At 40.2% G+C, this 19,607-nt stretch overlaps 1 protein-coding gene across 1 annotated transcript in view; it reads right to left on the minus strand.

Moving 5' to 3' along the window:
- Positions 1-3,193: 3,193 nt before the first annotated feature.
- Positions 3,194-19,607, minus strand: part of syn2b (synapsin IIb) — an 82,219-nt gene continuing 65,805 nt past the window's right edge. The window contains exons 6-13 of the mRNA XM_078248833.1: positions 19,304-19,366; positions 17,307-17,449; positions 14,140-14,214; positions 12,839-12,941; positions 8,469-8,645; positions 7,418-7,484; positions 3,860-4,682; positions 3,194-3,380 (exon numbers count right to left, since the gene is read on the minus strand). Coding sequence (XP_078104959.1) covers positions 3,227-3,380; positions 3,860-4,682; positions 7,418-7,484; positions 8,469-8,645; positions 12,839-12,941; positions 14,140-14,214; positions 17,307-17,449; positions 19,304-19,366 — 1,605 coding nt within the window. The 3' untranslated portion in view covers positions 3,194-3,226. The remainder of the gene's footprint in view (positions 3,381-3,859; positions 4,683-7,417; positions 7,485-8,468; positions 8,646-12,838; positions 12,942-14,139; positions 14,215-17,306; positions 17,450-19,303; positions 19,367-19,607) is intronic.

Consider the following 19,607-nt stretch of genomic DNA (forward strand, 5'->3'; position numbering starts at 1 on the left):
AGACCTTAAGGAACAGTGTGAAATACCCTATATAATCATGTTATCACCCCTTAAAGTCTAAATTTTTGTTTCTAAATTATTTTTTTTAAGTTTAGAAAAAAAAAAGTCAGAACTCAATACATTTTTTCACGTGGCCCTAATCCTCTTCCGTACCTTTTCTCATTACAGTCTCAACATGCTAGTTTTTAGCATTACAAGCAGCTACATGTAGCCTATTTGCAATATAAATTAATGACATACTACAGGGATTTAGTCCATTAATTTGGGGTACTTGTGAAAGAAAGATTCAGAAAATAATGGCTGAAACTGGAGCAGCAGAGGCCGAGATATCCTGACTTTTTGTTCCAAGAATGGGGCAAACTCCCAAAACATTGAATCCTACCTTTTCCATAATGCAACTCAATAGCATCTTTTCCTTAGACCCTCCATGCTTGGTAAGTACCCATATTTTTCAATGGTCCCTAGTTTGTAACACATGGTTACCCCTAATGACGAATAAACTGATCTTTATGTGTGAAATCAAAAAACTTTGACCTTAAAACAAAAGCGAGACAACAGGATGAATCTTACTTAATGAATTATTGGAATGATGGAACCACATCTTTATTAGCTTTTATCTGTACAGAAAAACAAACAAACATAATCAGTCACCAAATCATGCAAAGCAGTATCGCGTTACAAATAAAAACACAGTACAAAACAAACAAGATATACTCTACCATAAATATGGAGCCTCCAAAACATCTATCAATCAATATATTACAAAAAATAAACTCCTGAGATGACGCATACTTACATACAAATACAATATGCTATAATTTACTTGCAACATAGTACTGGAAATGGATAAGTAGACAAGTTGATATGCGGTTCTTAAAGCGCCCATATTATGTTCATTTTCAGGTTCATAATTGTATTTTAAGGTTGTACCAGAATAGGTTTACATGGTTTAATTTTCAAAAAACACCATATTTTAGTTGTACTGCACAGCTCTCTCTCACTGCTGCAGATCCTCTTTTCAGCTGGTCTCTGTTTTAGCTACAGAGTGAGACCTCTTTGCTTCTTCTGTACTATCTTTGATTGCAGTAGCTCAGATGTAGATCATGTCAGCTTGCTAGCTCCATAGACAGTAAAAGAAAGGCCGTTTCTCCACCTTCAGTCAGTTACAAGGCAGGATTAGCTGGGAGACTTCTAAATGAGGGCGCACATGTAAGTAGTTCTTTTGTATATTATGGTGAACTTGTGTGTGTTGTAGCAGTGCTTTGCTATTGAGAACGAGGAAGCATGCTAGCGTTAGCATTAGCGTTAGCATGCTTCCTAACGGTTCCTAACGGCATGCTTCCTAACGGTTGCGGTTAGCCAGCTGGTGCAGGTGCCGATTCTGAACAGCTCACCCGGAGACTGAAGGCAGGACACATTCAGAAACCATATCTCACTCAGAACAGCATGGATGGATTTTTTTCAAAGTCTGTATGTGTGTGGAAGCAGCAGAGACACAAAAGAACACCCCAAATCCCAGAAAAAGTGTTTTTTTCATAATATGGGCACTTTAAGGTTTTCTTTTTTCTTTTTCCACATATGAACTTGAAATGCAGCAGCAACTCAATTGAAAATGACCAGTCAAGGTACTGGGTTCATTCCAGGTTGCCTTATCTTTAGTCCCACCCACAAACAGGGTTAAACACAGAAACCAACAGTTTAACATGGAATATTAATCTGAAAGCCAGCGTCTGACTGCAGTAAAAAGCAACCTGGAAAGTCGCGACTGAAAGGAATCTTAAAGGGAATGTAAGAGTAAGGTATTTAACAGATACACAGGTCCTGTATGATCATATTTATATTGATAATGTGACAGCGCTCAACAGGCATGTTGAGGTGTTATTGCACTACTGTCTCAATGTCTTTTCATGAGAATAATCAACACATTACGAGGCTGTTGATAGATCTACACAGAGGTGAAACAAGAAATCACCAGTCACAGCTACAGACATTAGTCTTTTTTACCCTTTGAAATGCATTCAATTACTTTTTAGGATTGCTTTATTCAGTCTGGTAAGCAATAGGGCCAATCCCAATGCTCCCAAAACTACAACAGTTGCAATCAATCTTGCCCTCAATAGTTTACTTAATTAAACACGAAGTAAATGAATACCTTTCGAGTTGTAATCGACCCAGGTCTGCACAGCTAACAAATGTAGCTGTGAATTGAAAACATGTTCACAATAAGGCTACAACATCTAGAGAGAGAGAGGGAGAGAGCGAGAGAGAGAGAGAGAGAGAGAGAGAGAGAGAGAGAGAGAGAAAGGCAACGAAGGGCAAAACTCAACACTGATAGAGCTCCCTTCTCCAAAAGTCTTACTGAGCCACTTGGAGGAGCCATGCATAACAATTGAACACAGATGAACATACACATATTTCCAACTCCCTCACACGACAATGAACTTCAAGGCTTGTTGACAAAAAAAGGGGCAGCAATGATGAGCCCAGTAGTCAGTAGCCAAGGCCAGAGACACATTGGCTGCATTTACACAGGAACAAATCCTTAATGACAAAATGTGACTTACTTTAGTACTTACTGACTAAAATTGATTCACTGTGGGTCAAAACCATCAAACATCAAATATCAGATTATTTTATTTTATTTTATTTTTTTAAATATGTATGAATCCAGCCACTGAATGAAAGAGTTATGTCACTTACAAAAACTAATTGAAAAGTGCTACTGGACTATTATTGTTTTCATTGGCTTATCTCCCTTTATAGTTACATATGTTTGTATTAATACTACTACTACTATTAATACTGTGTATATATATATATATATATATATATATATATATATATATATATATATATATATATACTGTATGTACATTATATCTGTAATCTTAAATATTCTATTCTATTCTTTTGATATACTTCAGAAAGAGTTCCTTAAAGTGTGCTCTGTTCTACTCTAGTATATATCAATGACGTAACTCCTTCAGTCCAATTATTCTGGCACAGCATCCTTCACTGAATATCCTACCCAGCAGGCCTCACTGTTACACAGTGAAGCTGAAAGTGGAGGAGGGGAGTGACCGGGACGGAGGGAATACAGTACAGTTAACACACAGAGTTTAATCTCAGACTGGTTCACATTTAATGTCAATCAAGTCATCACTGGCCAATGGCAAAAGGGGTGGTGGGCAGAATCAATAAATGGCTGACTACGGTTCGGCTATGTCTAGTCAGAGAAAAGGCTAGCGAAGGACTTTCGGAGGTTGCGAATGGTCTCTGCCTTCACCTCGTCTTGGCTGTCACCTCCAGTGCTTGAGACCCCGCGGAAGAAAGAGGAGTCGCTGAAGGCGCTGAAGGCATTGGTCAGGGACTGGGACTTACTGGAAAGGCAGGAGGAAGGAAAAAAAGAGGGGAGAGAGCAAGTAAGCGAGGAGAGAGGGAAGTGGGAAATGAAGGGATGCAGGAGGAGGATTATGTGAATGTGAATAGAGTAAGTTAGGTAGTAAGGATGGAAGACAAACAGGGAAATGTGTAAGAGGGCCAAAAAGTCACACACAATATTTATACATATAATTGTATTGTACATTGTATTTGTAGATTGTTTATACACAGCTTATACATGCTAAATAGGGAGGGTTAATATAAAGTGTTAATTTAATAATTTCAGCATGTTACCACTTGGACTGACACAATAAAAGACACTTGTGACACAGTGTTGCAAATGATTGGAATTACATATATTGTCGTTCTACAGAAGAATGGATATAGATATTTAATTATTTATCCTAAACACAACGTATGGACCACTGTAATGCATGTCTTTGCATTAGCAACAGTGTGTAGATAAGACGACCCTTACTTCAGCAGAGGATGGGCCTTTTGCTGGGATCCTGGCTGTTCTTCCACAGGGGCCTCTGCCTCAGCAGGGGCCGCGGCAGCTTCATCTGGGTCAGGCTCAGGGTTTTGGGAAGGAGAGGCCGGTTTGGCCTGGGGCTTTGCCTTAGCTGGAGACTGGACATTAGGCGGGGACTGGTTGGCTCTGGCTGGGGACTGAATCTGTGCTGGGGCAGGGGCTGAGGCAGTATCTGAGGCCTGAGTGGGTGCTGCGGCTTGGGCAGCGGGCTGGAGTTTAGGTGAAGTCTTGGGTGGCGGCGGGGTTTGCGGCTTTGGCTGGAGCTGCGGCTTTGAATTCCTGCGTAATGGAGGGATGGGCTTTGCAGGTGGTGCGGGTTTGGGGGGCAGCTCTTTTGGTTTGCCAGGAGCTGGAGATGGGGAGCCCTGAGGCTGGGGCTTGGGCTGCTCTGTGGTAGGAGCTGAGGCTGAGGCCAGGGCTGGGGCCTCCACAGCTGCTGCTGCTTTGGTTGGGGGAGAGCCTGGAGCTGCTGCAGCTGCTGCTGCTGCTGGAACTGGGGATGATGGTGACGCTTTGGCTGGGGCTGGGATGGAAGCAGAATCTGGGGCTGACTTTGCGAGGGATGGGGCTCGCATCATTGGGGGAGGCCTTGGCACTGGAGGCTTTGTGACGGAGGTGGCCCTCTGGACTGGGCTCTTCTGTGCCTGAGCTGGTTTCTGTGGTGGACCTGGGCCTGGTTTCTGGGCCTGGTTGGGCTTTGGTAACGGCTCAGATGCTCTGTTAGCTGACTCTGACGATGTCTCCATACTCTGTGATTTCACTGGTGCACCTAAAAGATTAAAATATAATTTTATTAGATTATAGTTATATGGCTATATGACACATACAGGCAGCAAAAAAAAAAGCAAAAAGGGGGAGGAGTAAAGGAAATAAATAAGCATAATTATTTCTTAGATCTAGGATGTGTTGTTTTAGTGCAGCAGTTAGAAAACCAGGCGGCTGTAACACACCAAAGCAGAACATGATACAGATAAGGAGCTTGAGTCTAGACATGCCCATTGACATTATGACCTCTCACACAATCATAGAAACCCTAACCAACTCATATGTCAAGAACAGACTGGGGCAAAGCAGGCTCTGAGTGTTGGGACTGCATTTACCAGCAGGGGGCAGCAGATCAACGGTTAAGAGAAGGTGCGGTGACTAGCCTGTCATGCCAAGTGTTGGTTGCTTTTATGCACAACAACTTATGTGACCGTTTGGAGGTAGTGTGGTAAAAAAAAAGAGAGGAAAGGAAAGAATCGGAGATGAGAATGAAAGAAAGTGAACAACAAAAGGGGAGATGACACAACCAAGAAAGGATACTGGCATCAAACAACTCAGTGACCCAAACACATGCAGCAAAGCAACCTATCATGCAGCACAAAAGAAACAAATGATTATGCATGCTGAGTAGGAAGTGACTGGGCAGGGATGAGTTTCCAATGGCGGATAATTCACTTTCCAGGATGCAGGATTAAAGCTGGGAAGGTAAATTATATGCTTAAACCTCTATAAAAAGGTTTCTTAGAAGATAGCTTGGAAAATGTATATTCATTTAGATTTAGAGTTTAATGACATATACATGATTACATGATATGACCACAACAAAACCTTCATGAAAATTCATCCCAGACATTCTCAGAGAGTCATTACTGTAAGGCAGCTACAGCAAATGGCTACGAGTCTTACGTTTTACGAGATTGTCAAAGCATCCCAATGGTGGCTTGGGACTCACAACGCATAAAAACCAAAGAAAATACCATTTGTACAAACATAATTTGTAAAGGATGACACAATAACAATTTGCTTGGATACAAACCTTGAATTACTTATTCTTTTGAATTATATTTGCTTATATATACTTTATAATCATACAATATATGTGTTGATTGCTGTTAGATTGGATTTAGTCACTTGGGTGACTTCTTTATCTAAAGAGGCAGTGCAGTCAGTAAAGCCTTTATCGTGTGTGTGCACTTAACTAAATTTCTTAATATCAATGAGTAAAGATTAAAGCAGAGGAGAAGAGACCAAATATTTGTAGCCAGATGGTGTATGAAGATCGAATCTCAGTCAATCAGGGATCGGATCCAAGCAAATTAGGAAATGAACATGCAGAGAAAGAAAAAGATGCTTTTTTTCATTAATTAAAACTCTTCATTTATCACACAAGCAGGTTTAATTATTGCAAAGAAAGAAAAATATGTATTGTGTACCGTATAAAGCCACTTTGTCTTGTCTCAGGTATTATAATACAGAACAATGGAGGTTACAACCAAAGACAACTCTGAGCAGTTATACACAAAACATTCCGGTCTTGCAAAGGGGGCTTTGTTGCTTGACAGAAGGAAACATCTATCTGGTGTATACCATAAACTGATTTGCACCATAACAATGTACAACATTTAAAAGTTAAAAAAAGACCCAAAAGTCAAGCATAATAACTAAGACAGAAACTGAGCTGACCAGAACGTGCACAGTGATCATGAGCTGCACATTTAAAAAGTGACCTTCCTTTCCATATAAGAGTGAACACAAAATACACAGATGTGTGCATAAATATGCTTGTCTGCCACTGTGCAATCATGTTCACAGTGTTGGATTATTATTTTTGTAATGTATGTAAAATTCAAACAAATTAATCCAATTTGCACATCTTAACATCTCCACACTGTCGGCACATGTTCATCTCTAACAATTTCTGTAAAAGCTAAACAGCTGGCATTCCTAAAACAACCAGCACTAACATATTAGGCACGACATGAAATACCGGCATTTGCCACATCCAAGCAAAATGAGAAAAAAGGAATTAAAGATAATGAACACACATGCAAACCAGTACAATAATAATGGCTTTGCTAATTTACCATGTTATATGCTGTTGTACCACTGCTTTTAGCAGGCACATTTAGTTTTAACACATCAGCCCTGAGCACAAACATCACCCCACTAACACATACACTATGGCTGCAATTAAAGTGAACAGGCTGCCTAAATGCACTGTACTGTACATTTGCTTCTTAATCCAAGTCATGAGTTAAACAAAGACAAGGCCGTAGCTCAAACAGACAGCAGTATTTTTCTTTTCTTGGACACTGTTACCTTCAAGGAACAGCGAGAAGGATGCAGATAAAATACAAACTGCTCTTACTCTTAAAGGAATATGACATTTTGGGTCATACACATTCATTTTCTTGCCAATAATTAGATGAGAAGATTGATACCACTCTCATCTGTACGGTAAATACAGCACAGTTAGCTTAGCTTAGCACAAAGACTGGAAACAGGGGGGAAACAGCTAGCCTGCCTTTGTCAAGGGTAACAAAATCCACCTACCAGCCCCTCTAATTAAAAGGTTATATCTAGCGAAATCTTGGATTCTGGATACGTCATTTCAGAAAAACCTCTAAAGATGTCTGAGACTGAACTGTCCCACGACTGATTCAGAGAGAGTTTCCTAGACATGCTTTGGCCCTACAGTGGCAGCATTTGTATTAGATTGTAGAACAGTGTTCAGACAACCTTGAGGATGAGGGGGCTGAACCGACGTCCTGCTTGGATCTGCCAGTCCTTCCTTAAGGGCAGCACTCTGAGAGAGAGAGAGAGTGAGGGGGCGGAAGAAAGACAGAAAGAAAGAAAAAGAGAGAGAGTAGGAAAGAAAGGCAAACATGGTTAAAGAATCAGCAGTGAACTGTGAAGGGCTACAATGAAGTGATTTTCCTGCAGATCTTGTAACGTCTTGGATTTCTGAACCTGCCTCTCCTAATGCTCACAATAAGCAAACATTGTATGAGCATTGTAGCTATTTATTTTTGGTCTTTAGGGGTGGTACGGTTCATGAAAAAACATCCGGTTCGCATGTCTCGGTTCGGAGAGTGTGTGTGTTGCACGGTTCGTCAGTACACTGTTAATGTGCACTAACCACTTACTGCCGTAGTGCCCACTTTCGACACCTATGTTAAAACACTTACTGGAAATGACGAGGGGGAATCAACACATGGCAGCTGATTGGACGAACGCGTCACCAAAAAGTGTTTCTGAAAACATTTTAAGTGAGAAATAGGCCGTACAGTTGCTGAATTTGTCTGTTTTTTTGATCGACAAAGGTCAGTTTAAAAAATTTTCGTCAGGTTTTGAGAGGCGCCGAGCCGACCGCTCCTCAGGTGGAGTGTGGAGTGCTGCAGGTCACGTCACATGCAGAAATGGTAAGTGGGAGAGATAAGGAAGGCTGCCCGGATTTGGAGGATGCGCCAGCGTCGTATATAGTCTTGTGTGTGGGAACATTTTGGATTTCATGTTACCTATGATGACAGCAGAAATGAAACAATAGATAACACTGCCACTGTATGCATGTATTGTGCAACATGCATTCAATATGCTAATTTTAGCTATATATCATATGCTGAAGTATATTTCTGGAGTGTTAAAGGTTAAAAGAAAAAATAACAAGAACCGTACAGAACCGAAAACCGTGACCCTAAAACCGTGATACGAACTGTGGATTTTGTGAACCGTACCACCCCTATTGGTCATCCATCACAAATGCACTGGTTTCATTTCATACAGCCTCTACCTGTTGGGGCTGCACAGTAGTTGGCTTCTGGCCTTGAGGGGAGCGAGCAGGTGAGCGGGAAGCACTAGACGACCTGGTGGCCAGTGCTTGGCTCATCTTAGCCAGCACCACCTCTGAGATGAGCTGGCGGTCCTCCGCCTGGTGATCACCAATCAGCTGCATAGATGAACCCACAACCTGGAAAAAGAGGCCACAGACAATGTATCAGAAAATGGGTGATCAGGACAGACAAACAAATGAGGTTAGACAGCACTGTGGTCAACACTTAAAGGGAGACTTCACCGATTAGCATTAAGCTTTGTATCAGTAGAAACCCGGTAGTATTTTCGAATGACCGTGCTTCCCTCCCTCATGTCCCCCTGAGATTAGACTTCTCTGAGACCAGCACCTCAGCCTGCGGTCTCGCTCTATGCCGCTGCCGGGTAAGGGGACATCCAAAGCGGTAAAACGCGGAATGAGGGCAGGAGTATGAGCTAGGTGGAAAGCTAACACTAGCCGGCCACCTGTCTCATCCATCCTGCTTGCAAGTGTCCGGTCATTAGACAACAAACTGGACTACATCCAACTTCAACGAAACTCCCAATGCGAGTTCAGAGACTGCTGCGTTTTTGTTTTTGTGGAAACATGGCTGAACAACAGTGTACCGGACTCCGCTATCCAGCTACCAGGCCTTCTAGCCTTCCGAGCAGATGCTGCTCTGTCGGGTAAGACTCGTGGAGGTGGGCTGTGTTAACACGGACACAGACCGGTGCAGAAATGGTGTGCTTTTATTCGGCTACTGCTACTGAGTTTGTGACTGTTAAATGCCGAACATTCTACATTCCACGCAAATTCACGTCTGTGTTTATACTTGGTGTTTACAGCCCACCAAGCGCTAATGCTACCAATGCGTTAGCTGAACTTTACAGAGCCTATAATGTGTGTGCACTAAATACATATTCATCTTTCCAGCAGTGAAATATCCCTTTAATGTGTGGTAATAGCTCTCTGGTGTGCCTACAGAATTGTAACGTCTTCTTCCAGATAGAACATGTGTGTAGAATTAGTTTAGATGTGATGTTTTATGGTCAGAATGGTTTTGGTTTATATGGGTAAACTTTTTATGGATACTGTCAGAAAGGTTTTGTTTTAAAATTTATAATATGAGTAACTCTGTATGGTAATTTTTTTGTTTTTGTTTTTGAAAACCAAAACACTTTTCCAGTGGAGATGACCCATAGGGAGACATGTTTTCCACTTAAGTATTTAATCAAGGTACCTTCCACCAAACCAGCAAGCAAAACCTTATTTATATAGCTCATTCCATTCTAGGTGGAAGCACAATGTGCTGCACAATGTGTGAGCTACCACGGAAGTTGCAGTGACAAACACTATGTGGATAGTGTAAAGATAAAACATTAGACATAAGTAAACACAATTAAAACACATACATAATATATGAGTTAAAACCATTGAGTAAAAATAGAAATGTAATAAAGATTAGCAAAAGACCCGTAAGAATTAAACTACTGAATATTTCATTCTGACAGTCAGCCTACTTCAAAGTGTAAGTGGGATGTTTAGATCATTGCTTGGATACCGCAGTGGCCAGGTGTGGGTGTGATTGTGGCTCCTGTATCATCAGCCTCAGACTGTCTCACTGGGATTTGTAATCATAATTGTCTAAACTTCGTCATGCCTCACTTTCCCACTAAATGTCCTCCTTGAGTTTCTGGTTCCTGCCAGTCTTCTGATCTCCTCAGCTACCTGTCTCACCTGTTTACTCTATATAAACATGTCTGCTGTCCTGCCTCAGTTTTGACTGCCAGCCCATGACCAACTGTGAGCTTGTTTACTGACTTTCAAATGTAGCAAAGTGTATTTAACCATATGTGCAGTATCACTATCTACATTTGGGTCCAGCTCCTCCTTGCCAGCTGCCAGAATTTTGGCAAAATTTGACCCAGCTGACCCAGCTTTTTCCATGGATGAGGGGGCTGAGTTGACCCACACCACTGAGTGCACCGTGGTAAAGTTGGTTTTATATTGGAAATTGGATATTCAACACATTCAAAAAATCTATTATGCGGCTTGCCATTTTGACCTATTCATGTCAAACCACTTTTGCCTAACTCAACTAACTCCCCTACACATTCCACAAAGCTTCTTTTTAAAAAAAAAAACATCCTTTAATTTTTTAAATATTTTTTAATGTAAAAAATGCTATAAATCTATTATGCGGCTTGACCTTTTGACCTATTCATGTCAAACCACTTTTGGTGAACACAGCTAACTCCCATACATTAATCATCTTTAATTTTATAGAATTTGTATTAGACAAAAATTGCGCAAATTACACACAAACATATTTGTGTAGGTAACTATGAAAACACCAACTTTGACATATCTCATCCAAAATAAATGCTACCAATACGAAACTTTAGATCCTAGTTTGCCGTGACCCTCTGGGGGTCCCCCACACATTTTAAGAAGATCGGCCATTAAGAGGCGCTGTAGCCAACGTAGACCAGTTTCGGCCCTTCTACTCAATCAATTTTAATGGGATATTTGCAACGGCAACGTACCACAGCCCTTGCGGTTCACACATGTCGATATTTACTGATGTTTGCCTCCTCACCGTTACGCTTTGGGTCCCACTTTCGCGCGCTCCCCGGGGGCTACTCACGACCGTGTCATAACTGCTTGCAGTTCTAGTTATTTATTGTTTTTCACACAGTGTACATTGAAACAATTCTTCTGCAACATGTACCATTCCGGTTGCTGGAGTGCAGAGATCTTGGAACCATCTTTGCATGAGTCAAATTGGGTCTACAAAGATAAAATAAAATAATAAAAATAATAAAAAGATATTTTAAAAAAAAGTTTTTTTTGAAAAACGTAAGCTTTGTGCAATGTGTATGGGAGTTAGCTGAATTCACCAAAAGTGGTTTGACATGAATAGGTCAAAAGGTCAAGCCGCATAATAGATTTATAGAATTCTTTTACATAAAAAAATATTTAAAAAATGAAAAGGATGTTTTTTTTAAAAAAAGAAGCTTTGTGCAATGTGTAGGGGAGTTAGCTGAGTTCATCAAAAGTGGTTTGACATGAATAGGTCAAAATGGCAAGCCGCATAATAGATTTTTTGAATGTGTCGAATATCCAATGTCCAATATAAAACCAACTTTACCACGGTCCAAAATGCATCCAAATAGAAGCAGCTCTCTCTATAGCACTCAATCTCGTGTCCTACAAACCCTGGCTTGTCAAGTTGCTCTCTAAGCTGAAATCCTGGCCACTCAACAGCTCACTTTAACCTGACTCTAGCCCCTTTCACACATGCACTGCAAACCTGAAATTATCTAGACATTACCCGGCGGAGCTGCACCCAAATGTCCGAAACAGTTGGGCTGGACAGAACATTAAACAGACTTTACCCTGCCAGCTCCTGAGTACAAAATCTTTGTTAGCCTGATTGAGCCCATGTGTGAAATCCTAAGAAATCACAGCAAGCGAGCAGCCGCGCTGATGACGTTTCTATCATCCTAGCCTAAGCATAAACGTGAAACTCTGTCTGAGCCTGAACTTGTCTCCGTACGTGAACCTAAACCTGTCTGTCTACATTTTACATTTTAGCCGTCACTGCATACCAGCTCCATGTTACCACCTTGGGCAATGAGCTTGGTTGTCCACTCTTTGACCTGCCTCTTCAGATTTAACTCTACCAGCTGTGTCACAGTGCGTTTGAGTCCTGCTTTTTGTTGCCTCAGGCTGGACCTGTAATAGTTGGGTAGAACATACCCTACTAAGCAGTATTTAGCAATTTTCCATACTGAGACTTTTAAGGAAGGTATTATTACAGCAAAGCACATTCCTACATTAATGTGCTATTCACAACCATTGTGGTCATGACTTAAAGACTATAAAACATGAAACCAATATGCTGAAAACTTACTGAAAAGAAACAGAGTGATAGAGATATGTGAGCCATAGAAAATAGCCATACTTACCCTTAAACATCACCAGATGTTAGTTATCATACTCATAATGTGTATTCAGGTTAGGTTGAATCGGTTTATTTCCAGCCAGACAATCTAAGGCCCCAGCGGTGTAAATTAGGTCAGACATGCTTAATTTAAGACTCAAATACCTTATTAGTATTCTTATAAAACACCATTCCCACAAGCTGATGTCAACATGGTGACATTTTTCAAAGAAAATGTAGGAATCAATAAATACAGTGATGCAGTGATAATAGGGCAGCTGTAAAATAAGACTTTGATTGTGTGACTTGTTTGATTTAGTGCCTTGTCAACTGTTTGGTCGATCGAAAGATCTTTTTTGAGTTAACATCCATCCCTTCCTCCCTTCTGTATGTGTTTTTCTCTCACCTCAGTAATATAGTCATTACCATCCTTGCCACAGATGGCTTTGACAGCACAGATATCCAGCCCTCCGAAGATCTCTGAGCAGGTATCAACCCACAGCTTATACCTGTCACAGAGAGAAGATGGATTAGGTCTACAAAGAGTCATAATCTGTTTACAGGGAAGTTAAAGGAATCATATAGGGTACCACTACTATATGTAACATACTGTAACTGTTTTTGTTGTTTGCAGTTGAAGTGGGTCAAGAAGTGTTGCAGGTATTTCACATTTTTTGTGTAAAGAACTATGAAAACAGAACTTGTCCTATTGTACACCATCTTGCTAATCTTAGTAAAGCAAAGAGTTGTGTTCTTGCACACTGCTTTATCAATATTATTGAATTATTTATCACTTCAGCACAGTAAGTCAGAGCAAATGTTTGTATTTATCCCGACAGTAAACCTGTTACAGAACCTCTCTGGCTCTAGGCTGGGTCGGCTGCAGGCTGGGTCTATTGACTTGCTGTCTGGAAAACTGCACACAATCAAACTAGGGCAAAACAGACGCATCAATACTGACCAAAAGGACCATGTAACTGCACTGGGGCAGGTATTCTCCTTTTCAACAGAGTTAGATTCACCAAACCATTTTAAGATGACATTTGTAAGGTTTTGTAAGTATTTGTACTGTACTCTGTTACCAGCTGTCACAGATTAAAGAAGCCTTTTCAGATTTAAATGTTTTTTGGTCTCGCATTATGGCAGTAAGAAAATGGAATGAATGACAAAATTTACTTTAATGAGAAAAAGTGGAGAATATCTCATTCTGTTGGGGCTTGCGTTAGTGGCAGTGTAAGGCTTAGAGAGTTCAAATATTTGCAAATTGAGCTAAACATTGTTTGACAAATCAGATTGCATGTAAAAGGAAAACAAGTATGTTGATATGGTTTTATAGACTTACTTACTTATAGACATACCTTTTTTAGCTATTTTTACCAACATTACACATGATACAACTCAATTCTCTTTTATCTGACAATAGACCTTTTTCATAGATGACCTTTTGACCTTTTGAAAGACAGTTGTAACTTAACATTAATGACAGCTCTGTTCAATTTCAGTGTGTCTGTAAGCCTTGCCAGTTAGCCAGCATGTATTATTAATTATTAATGTTTTTAATTACACGTGTGCTTTTCCTGCCGTGAAAGGTCAAGAAACATTCTCAAAGCAGCTCAAAGAATGGGCTGTGTGAGCACATTGTGACTAACACTGACATGTGCGACACAAGCGCAGCCTGAGCATCACTAATGTGGAAGCGGTGCTCACTTGTCAGTCATGGCTACTTGTTCCAACATGGCAGATCCGGTGTTGCTCTTCCAATTACCAGAGATGGATGTTCGCCTAGAAAACAGGGGGAAATTGTGCGTTAAATCATTACAGACACCAACCTTTACTTTTAGAAATTGTAAATACAGGCAAGATAGATTTAGACAACCCTGTAGTAGGAGGGTTGTGGTCAAATCATTAGCTGTATGCAGGCAACATGCACAGCTGCAGGTTATTAAGCTGATCAACATCCAGATAAATTGAGGCTATTTTTTTTTGACAGTAGATGCACAGGTTTACACACAACAAATAGCTAAAGAACAGGACTACAGGTGCTGGTCATATAATTAGAATATCATGAAAAAGTTGATTTATTTCAGTAATTCCATTCAAAAAGTGAAACTTGTATAATGTATACATTCATTCCACACAGACTGATATATTCCAAGTGTTTATTTCTTTTAATGTTGATGATTATAACTGACAACTAATGAAAACCCCAAATTCAGTATCTCAGAAAATTTGAATATTGTGACAAGGTTCAATATTGAAGACACCTGGTGCCAAACTCTAATCAGCTAATTAACTCAAAACACCTGCAAATGCCTTTAAATGGTCTCTCAGTCTAGTTCTGTAGGCTACACAATCATGGGGAAGACTGCTGACTGGACAGCTGTCCAAAAGATGACCATTGACACCTTGCCCAAGGAGGGAAAGACACAAAAGGTCATTGCTAAAGAGGCTGGCTGTTCACGGAGCTCTGTGTCCAAGGACATTAATAGAGAGGCGAAGGGAAGGAAAAGATGTGGTAGAAAAAAGTGTACAAGCAACAGGGATACCTGCACCCTGGAGAGGATTGTGAAACAAAACCCATTCAAAAATGTGGGAGAGATTCACAAAGAGTGGACTGCAGCTGGAGTCAGTGCTTAAAGAACCACCACGCACAGACGTATGCAAGACATGGGTTTCAGTTGTCGCATTCCTTGTGTCAAGCCACTCTTGAACAAGACACCGCGTCAGAAGCGTCTCGCCTGGGCTAAAGACAAAAAGGACTGGACTGCTGCTGAGTGGTCCAAAGTTATGTTCTCTGATGAAAGTACATTTTGTATTTCCTTTGGAAATCAAGGTCCCAGAGTCTGGATGAAGAGAGGAGAGGCACAGAATCCACGTTGCTTGAAGTCCAGTGTAAAGTTTCCAAGTCAGTGATGGTTTGGGGTGCCATGTCATCTGCTGGTGTTGGTCCACTGTGTTTTCTGAGGTCCAAGGTCAACGCAGCCGTCTACCAGGAAGTTTTAGAGCACTTCATGCTTCCTGCTGCTGACCAACTTTATGGAGATGCAGATTTCATTTTCCAACAGGACTTGGCACCTGCACACAGTGCCAAAGCTACCAGTACCTGGTTTAAGGACCATGGTATCCCTGTTCTTAATTGGCCAGCAAACTCGCCTGACCTTAACCCTATAGAAAATCTATGGGGTATTGTGAAGAGGATGATGCGATGTGCCAGACCCAAAAATGCAGAAGAGCTGAAGGCCACTATCAGAGCAACCTGGGCTCTCATAACACCAGAGCAGTGCCACAGACTGAGCGACTCCATGCCACGCCGCATTGCTGCAGTAATTCAGGCAAAAGGAGCCCCAACTAAGTATTGAGTGCTGTACATGCTCATACTTTTCATGTTCATACTTTTCAGTTGGCCAACATTTCTAAAAATCCTTTTTTGTATTGGTCTTAAGTAATATTCTAATTTTCGGAGATACTGAATTTGGGATTTTCATTAGTTGTCAGTTATAATCATCACAATTAAAAGAAATGAACATTTGAAATATATCACTCTGTGTGTGATGAATGAATATAATACACAAATTTCACTTTTTGAATGGAATTACTGAAATGAATCAACTTTTTCATGATATTCTAATTATATGACCAGCACCTGTATAATACACCACGTCTTTTTCGTTCAGTTAAGCACTCAACTCCCTGATATTCTTCAAACTATTTGTTTATAACAATTTTCTTGTATCAAAATGTCAAAAATGATAAAACACATTGGTTTTTCTCTAATTAGTGTCTGGGTCGCTAGACACACTAGGTATGTAAGAGTGTTACATTTTTTGTTCGCGGATCCTGGATGCAAGTGATAGCGTGTATGTAGTGTTTTCCTGTTTGACCTCAAGACGTTGCTGTAGCTCACTGTTACTATAAATAAATACAGACACAAGTGATGATAATTAATTCGTTTTTGTGCCATTTATAAATCAAAAAATTTAAAAGCAGAACTGGAGCATGAGAACCATGAAGCTAGTTCAGACGACATGAGCTCTGAATGGGGAATCCTGGATTAGATCCAAATAGCGGTCCCAAGAGAAAACGTACATAGTCACCTTAACTGCCTTAACCTTACTGCTATAAACATGCAAGTAGAAGTCCTGGCCTAATGTCCAATTTAGGAAGCCAGAAGTTCTTTCCTGAAAAAAGCTTTGACGTCAGCTGTTGTGGCCACAGCTGGGGAAAAGGAAAGAGGTGCCACGACTTCCAAAAGCTGAAGGATGTTAAAAGTCTTAGGTTTTTCCAGAACCAGAAGTGCTCTTCAGCTAAGGAGCTCCCACAAAAACACTGGAGATGCCACATCTGTCCATCCATGCACAATTTCAAAAACGTGGAGATGTGCGTGTTGCAATGAAGCAAGTAACTGTGATTTGTGACTATTGTGCTGACTAAATTGGGTTTGGTAGGTGCTAAATGATGAGAAGTTGTAGTAGCTGTTCAAAATTAAAGGTAACAGGCTACACCTAAATATAAAATTGAATAACAAAAACATCTAGAAATGATTGTATAGATTTCATAAATGGCAAAAATATATTTTTGTGTGTTTGTTATTGTAAATAACGGTAATGTTTCCAAGCAATATGATTTAAATATATGGCTTAATCTGCGTTATATAAATGCATAAAGAACAAAGGTATGTAGGAATGTTTGAAAAACAAAAAACACCCACACATTAAAGGGTTAAATGAGGACTTTACATTCCACTTTGCTAAGGTTATGCTTTTTTTATGTACTGTATCTCACTGTTCCCCTTTCTACTGATGCACTTGTCCTGTGCCCAAAATACAATGTGTTACACCAAATGTGCATATTGTACAGTATACACATGAACATACATGTATGCTTTGTAGTCAACGCCGATTTTCTGGACCCGGATGTCGTACTTGGCGTCTATAAATGGCTCTGTGGTGCAGTATGTCTGAGTGATGGCCACCACACTTGCAATGTCCTGGAAGTCACTCACATTGTCCACTTTGACCTACAGAGGGATAACACATGAAGAAACACCATGTACTTAAAGTAAGGCTGGGCTATATCTAATAAGATAAAAAGGTTCATACAACTCTTATGTCTGTATGGTAAATATGCCCACACATGCCCTAGGAATATTCTGTAGGATCCTGGGATTATAAAGATGATCCTAATGAGAGTGGTATCAATCGTCTTGTCTGACTCTTGGCAAGAAAGAAGTGCTTCTCAAATGTCAAACAGTAAGTTGCATTTCTAGTGTTGATAGTGTTTTAGTGTCATATATCATCAATAATGCAGACTTAAAGCGTAACTCTCTCCAAAATGCAACCTAGGGTCTTTTTGTGAATGTACCCGAGTCAAACTTTAGTTTAAAAGCATATTTAGGACGGAAGCGTCACTTTTAAGATGTACCGTATTTTCGTTTTTCGGTCAAATGGCCTTTTGAATGGGAGTAATAGGGGCACTTTTATGCTAGCCTCAAAATAGCTATTTTTAAAACACTAAGAAGGCTCGACACAACAGGAAACTTTGCTCCAAGTATCACCAGGGGCTCTACACATGAACTCGAGCATCGAGAACATTGTTTGTGTACCCAGAGTTTACTAAAAAGAGGTTTTGAACAACTCACCGTAGCTCTTGTTGTTTCTGGCTGCTACCACCTCGGCAGTCAAAACGAGTTGATATCAAAAGTAGCCACAGATTTAGTATATCCCTTGTGCACTGGTGTAGTTAAGGTGTAGAGCCCCTGGTGATACTTGGAGCAAAGTTTCATGTTGTGTCGAGCCTTTTAGTGTTTTAAAAATAGCTATTTTGAGGCTAGCATAAAAGTGCCCCTATTACTCCCATTCAAAAGGCCATTTGACCGAAAAACAAAAATACGGTACATCTTAAAAGTGGCGCTTCCATCCTAAATATGCTTTTAAACAAAAGTTTGACTCAGGTACATTCACAAAAAGACCCTAGATTGCATTTTGGCGAGAGTTACGCTTTAATTAAAGATCTGGGTGAATATGGAGTATGGAGGTGAAATGAATGATGTGATGCTCTCTGCAGTAGCCACAGTCAATGTCCTAGAAGTGACATGGTCCACTTTAAACAAAAAGCAATGTGATGAAACTATTATGTACGGTATTTATTATAAAGAACTGTGTCTTTTTTTAAAACTATCACAGTGAAACAGACTAAAGTTACTAAATCTAAAGTACAATACAGATGTGCAAGAGATGAGATGGTAGGATAATGGAAGGCAAAAAGGTAGAGGCTGATAAAAGGCCCAGTTGGACAAAGCGAGAGGACAGTCACACAGTATCAGATTGATCAGTCCAGGGGAAGGATGTGAGGTGGATCGATGAGGAGTGGCGGAGAGAGGATAAACACTTCACTCTGATTTCACCAAGAAAATATTAACACAGTTGTCAATCAATACCAGCACAATGAGAGGAGAAAATAAGGACTGAGGGAGAATAAAAAAGGATGTGCTGCAGTAATGAAAAAAAGAAAGCATAAAAAAAGACATAAAGAGGAAAAAGGAGTAGTGTAGTGTGGTAGTGTATGTCAGAGAAAGCATTACACAGTAAAAACGATGTGGTGCTTAGTAAAAACCATTCATACTATCTCTATGCTCACAGAGGGATTTTAAAGCACTTCCCCAATGGTACTTTGTTAAATGATGCAGCAGTGTAATGTGTGGGCTTCAGTTCAACATGTGTTTTTTTCCACTTTACTAATACATGAATGTTGTTGTTTGATGCCTGTATCACAGCTATTGCTTAAATGTTAGTTAATTTAAAAACGTTCATGTACTTAGATGATTACTCACTTTAGCATTTCAAATCTGCTAAATGAAATTAATCAACATTACCTTTCCCATTCCAGAGTGGGCGTGTCCGATCTTTACCACCACTGGGAAACTTGGTGATGTGATCTGAAAGGTAGTAGAATAATTAAAGGGTGAATAATGATGAACAATACAGTCCTAAGACTACATATCAACACACTGGAAAGACCCGGCGGTGAAAAATGAGTGTATGTTTAGAACAACAGTCACCATTCACAGATCTATCCTGGTAACTAGGCTAGGTAATCTAGCACTGCAAATAATTACTATTTCATCAAAACAGTAAAGTTGACAGCCATTTTCAGATGTACTGACATATGTCTATTTA

Source organism: Sander vitreus, chromosome 4 (assembly GCF_031162955.1).
Source record: "Sander vitreus isolate 19-12246 chromosome 4, sanVit1, whole genome shotgun sequence".
In the NCBI taxonomy this organism is placed as follows: Eukaryota; Metazoa; Chordata; class Actinopteri; order Perciformes; family Percidae; genus Sander; species Sander vitreus.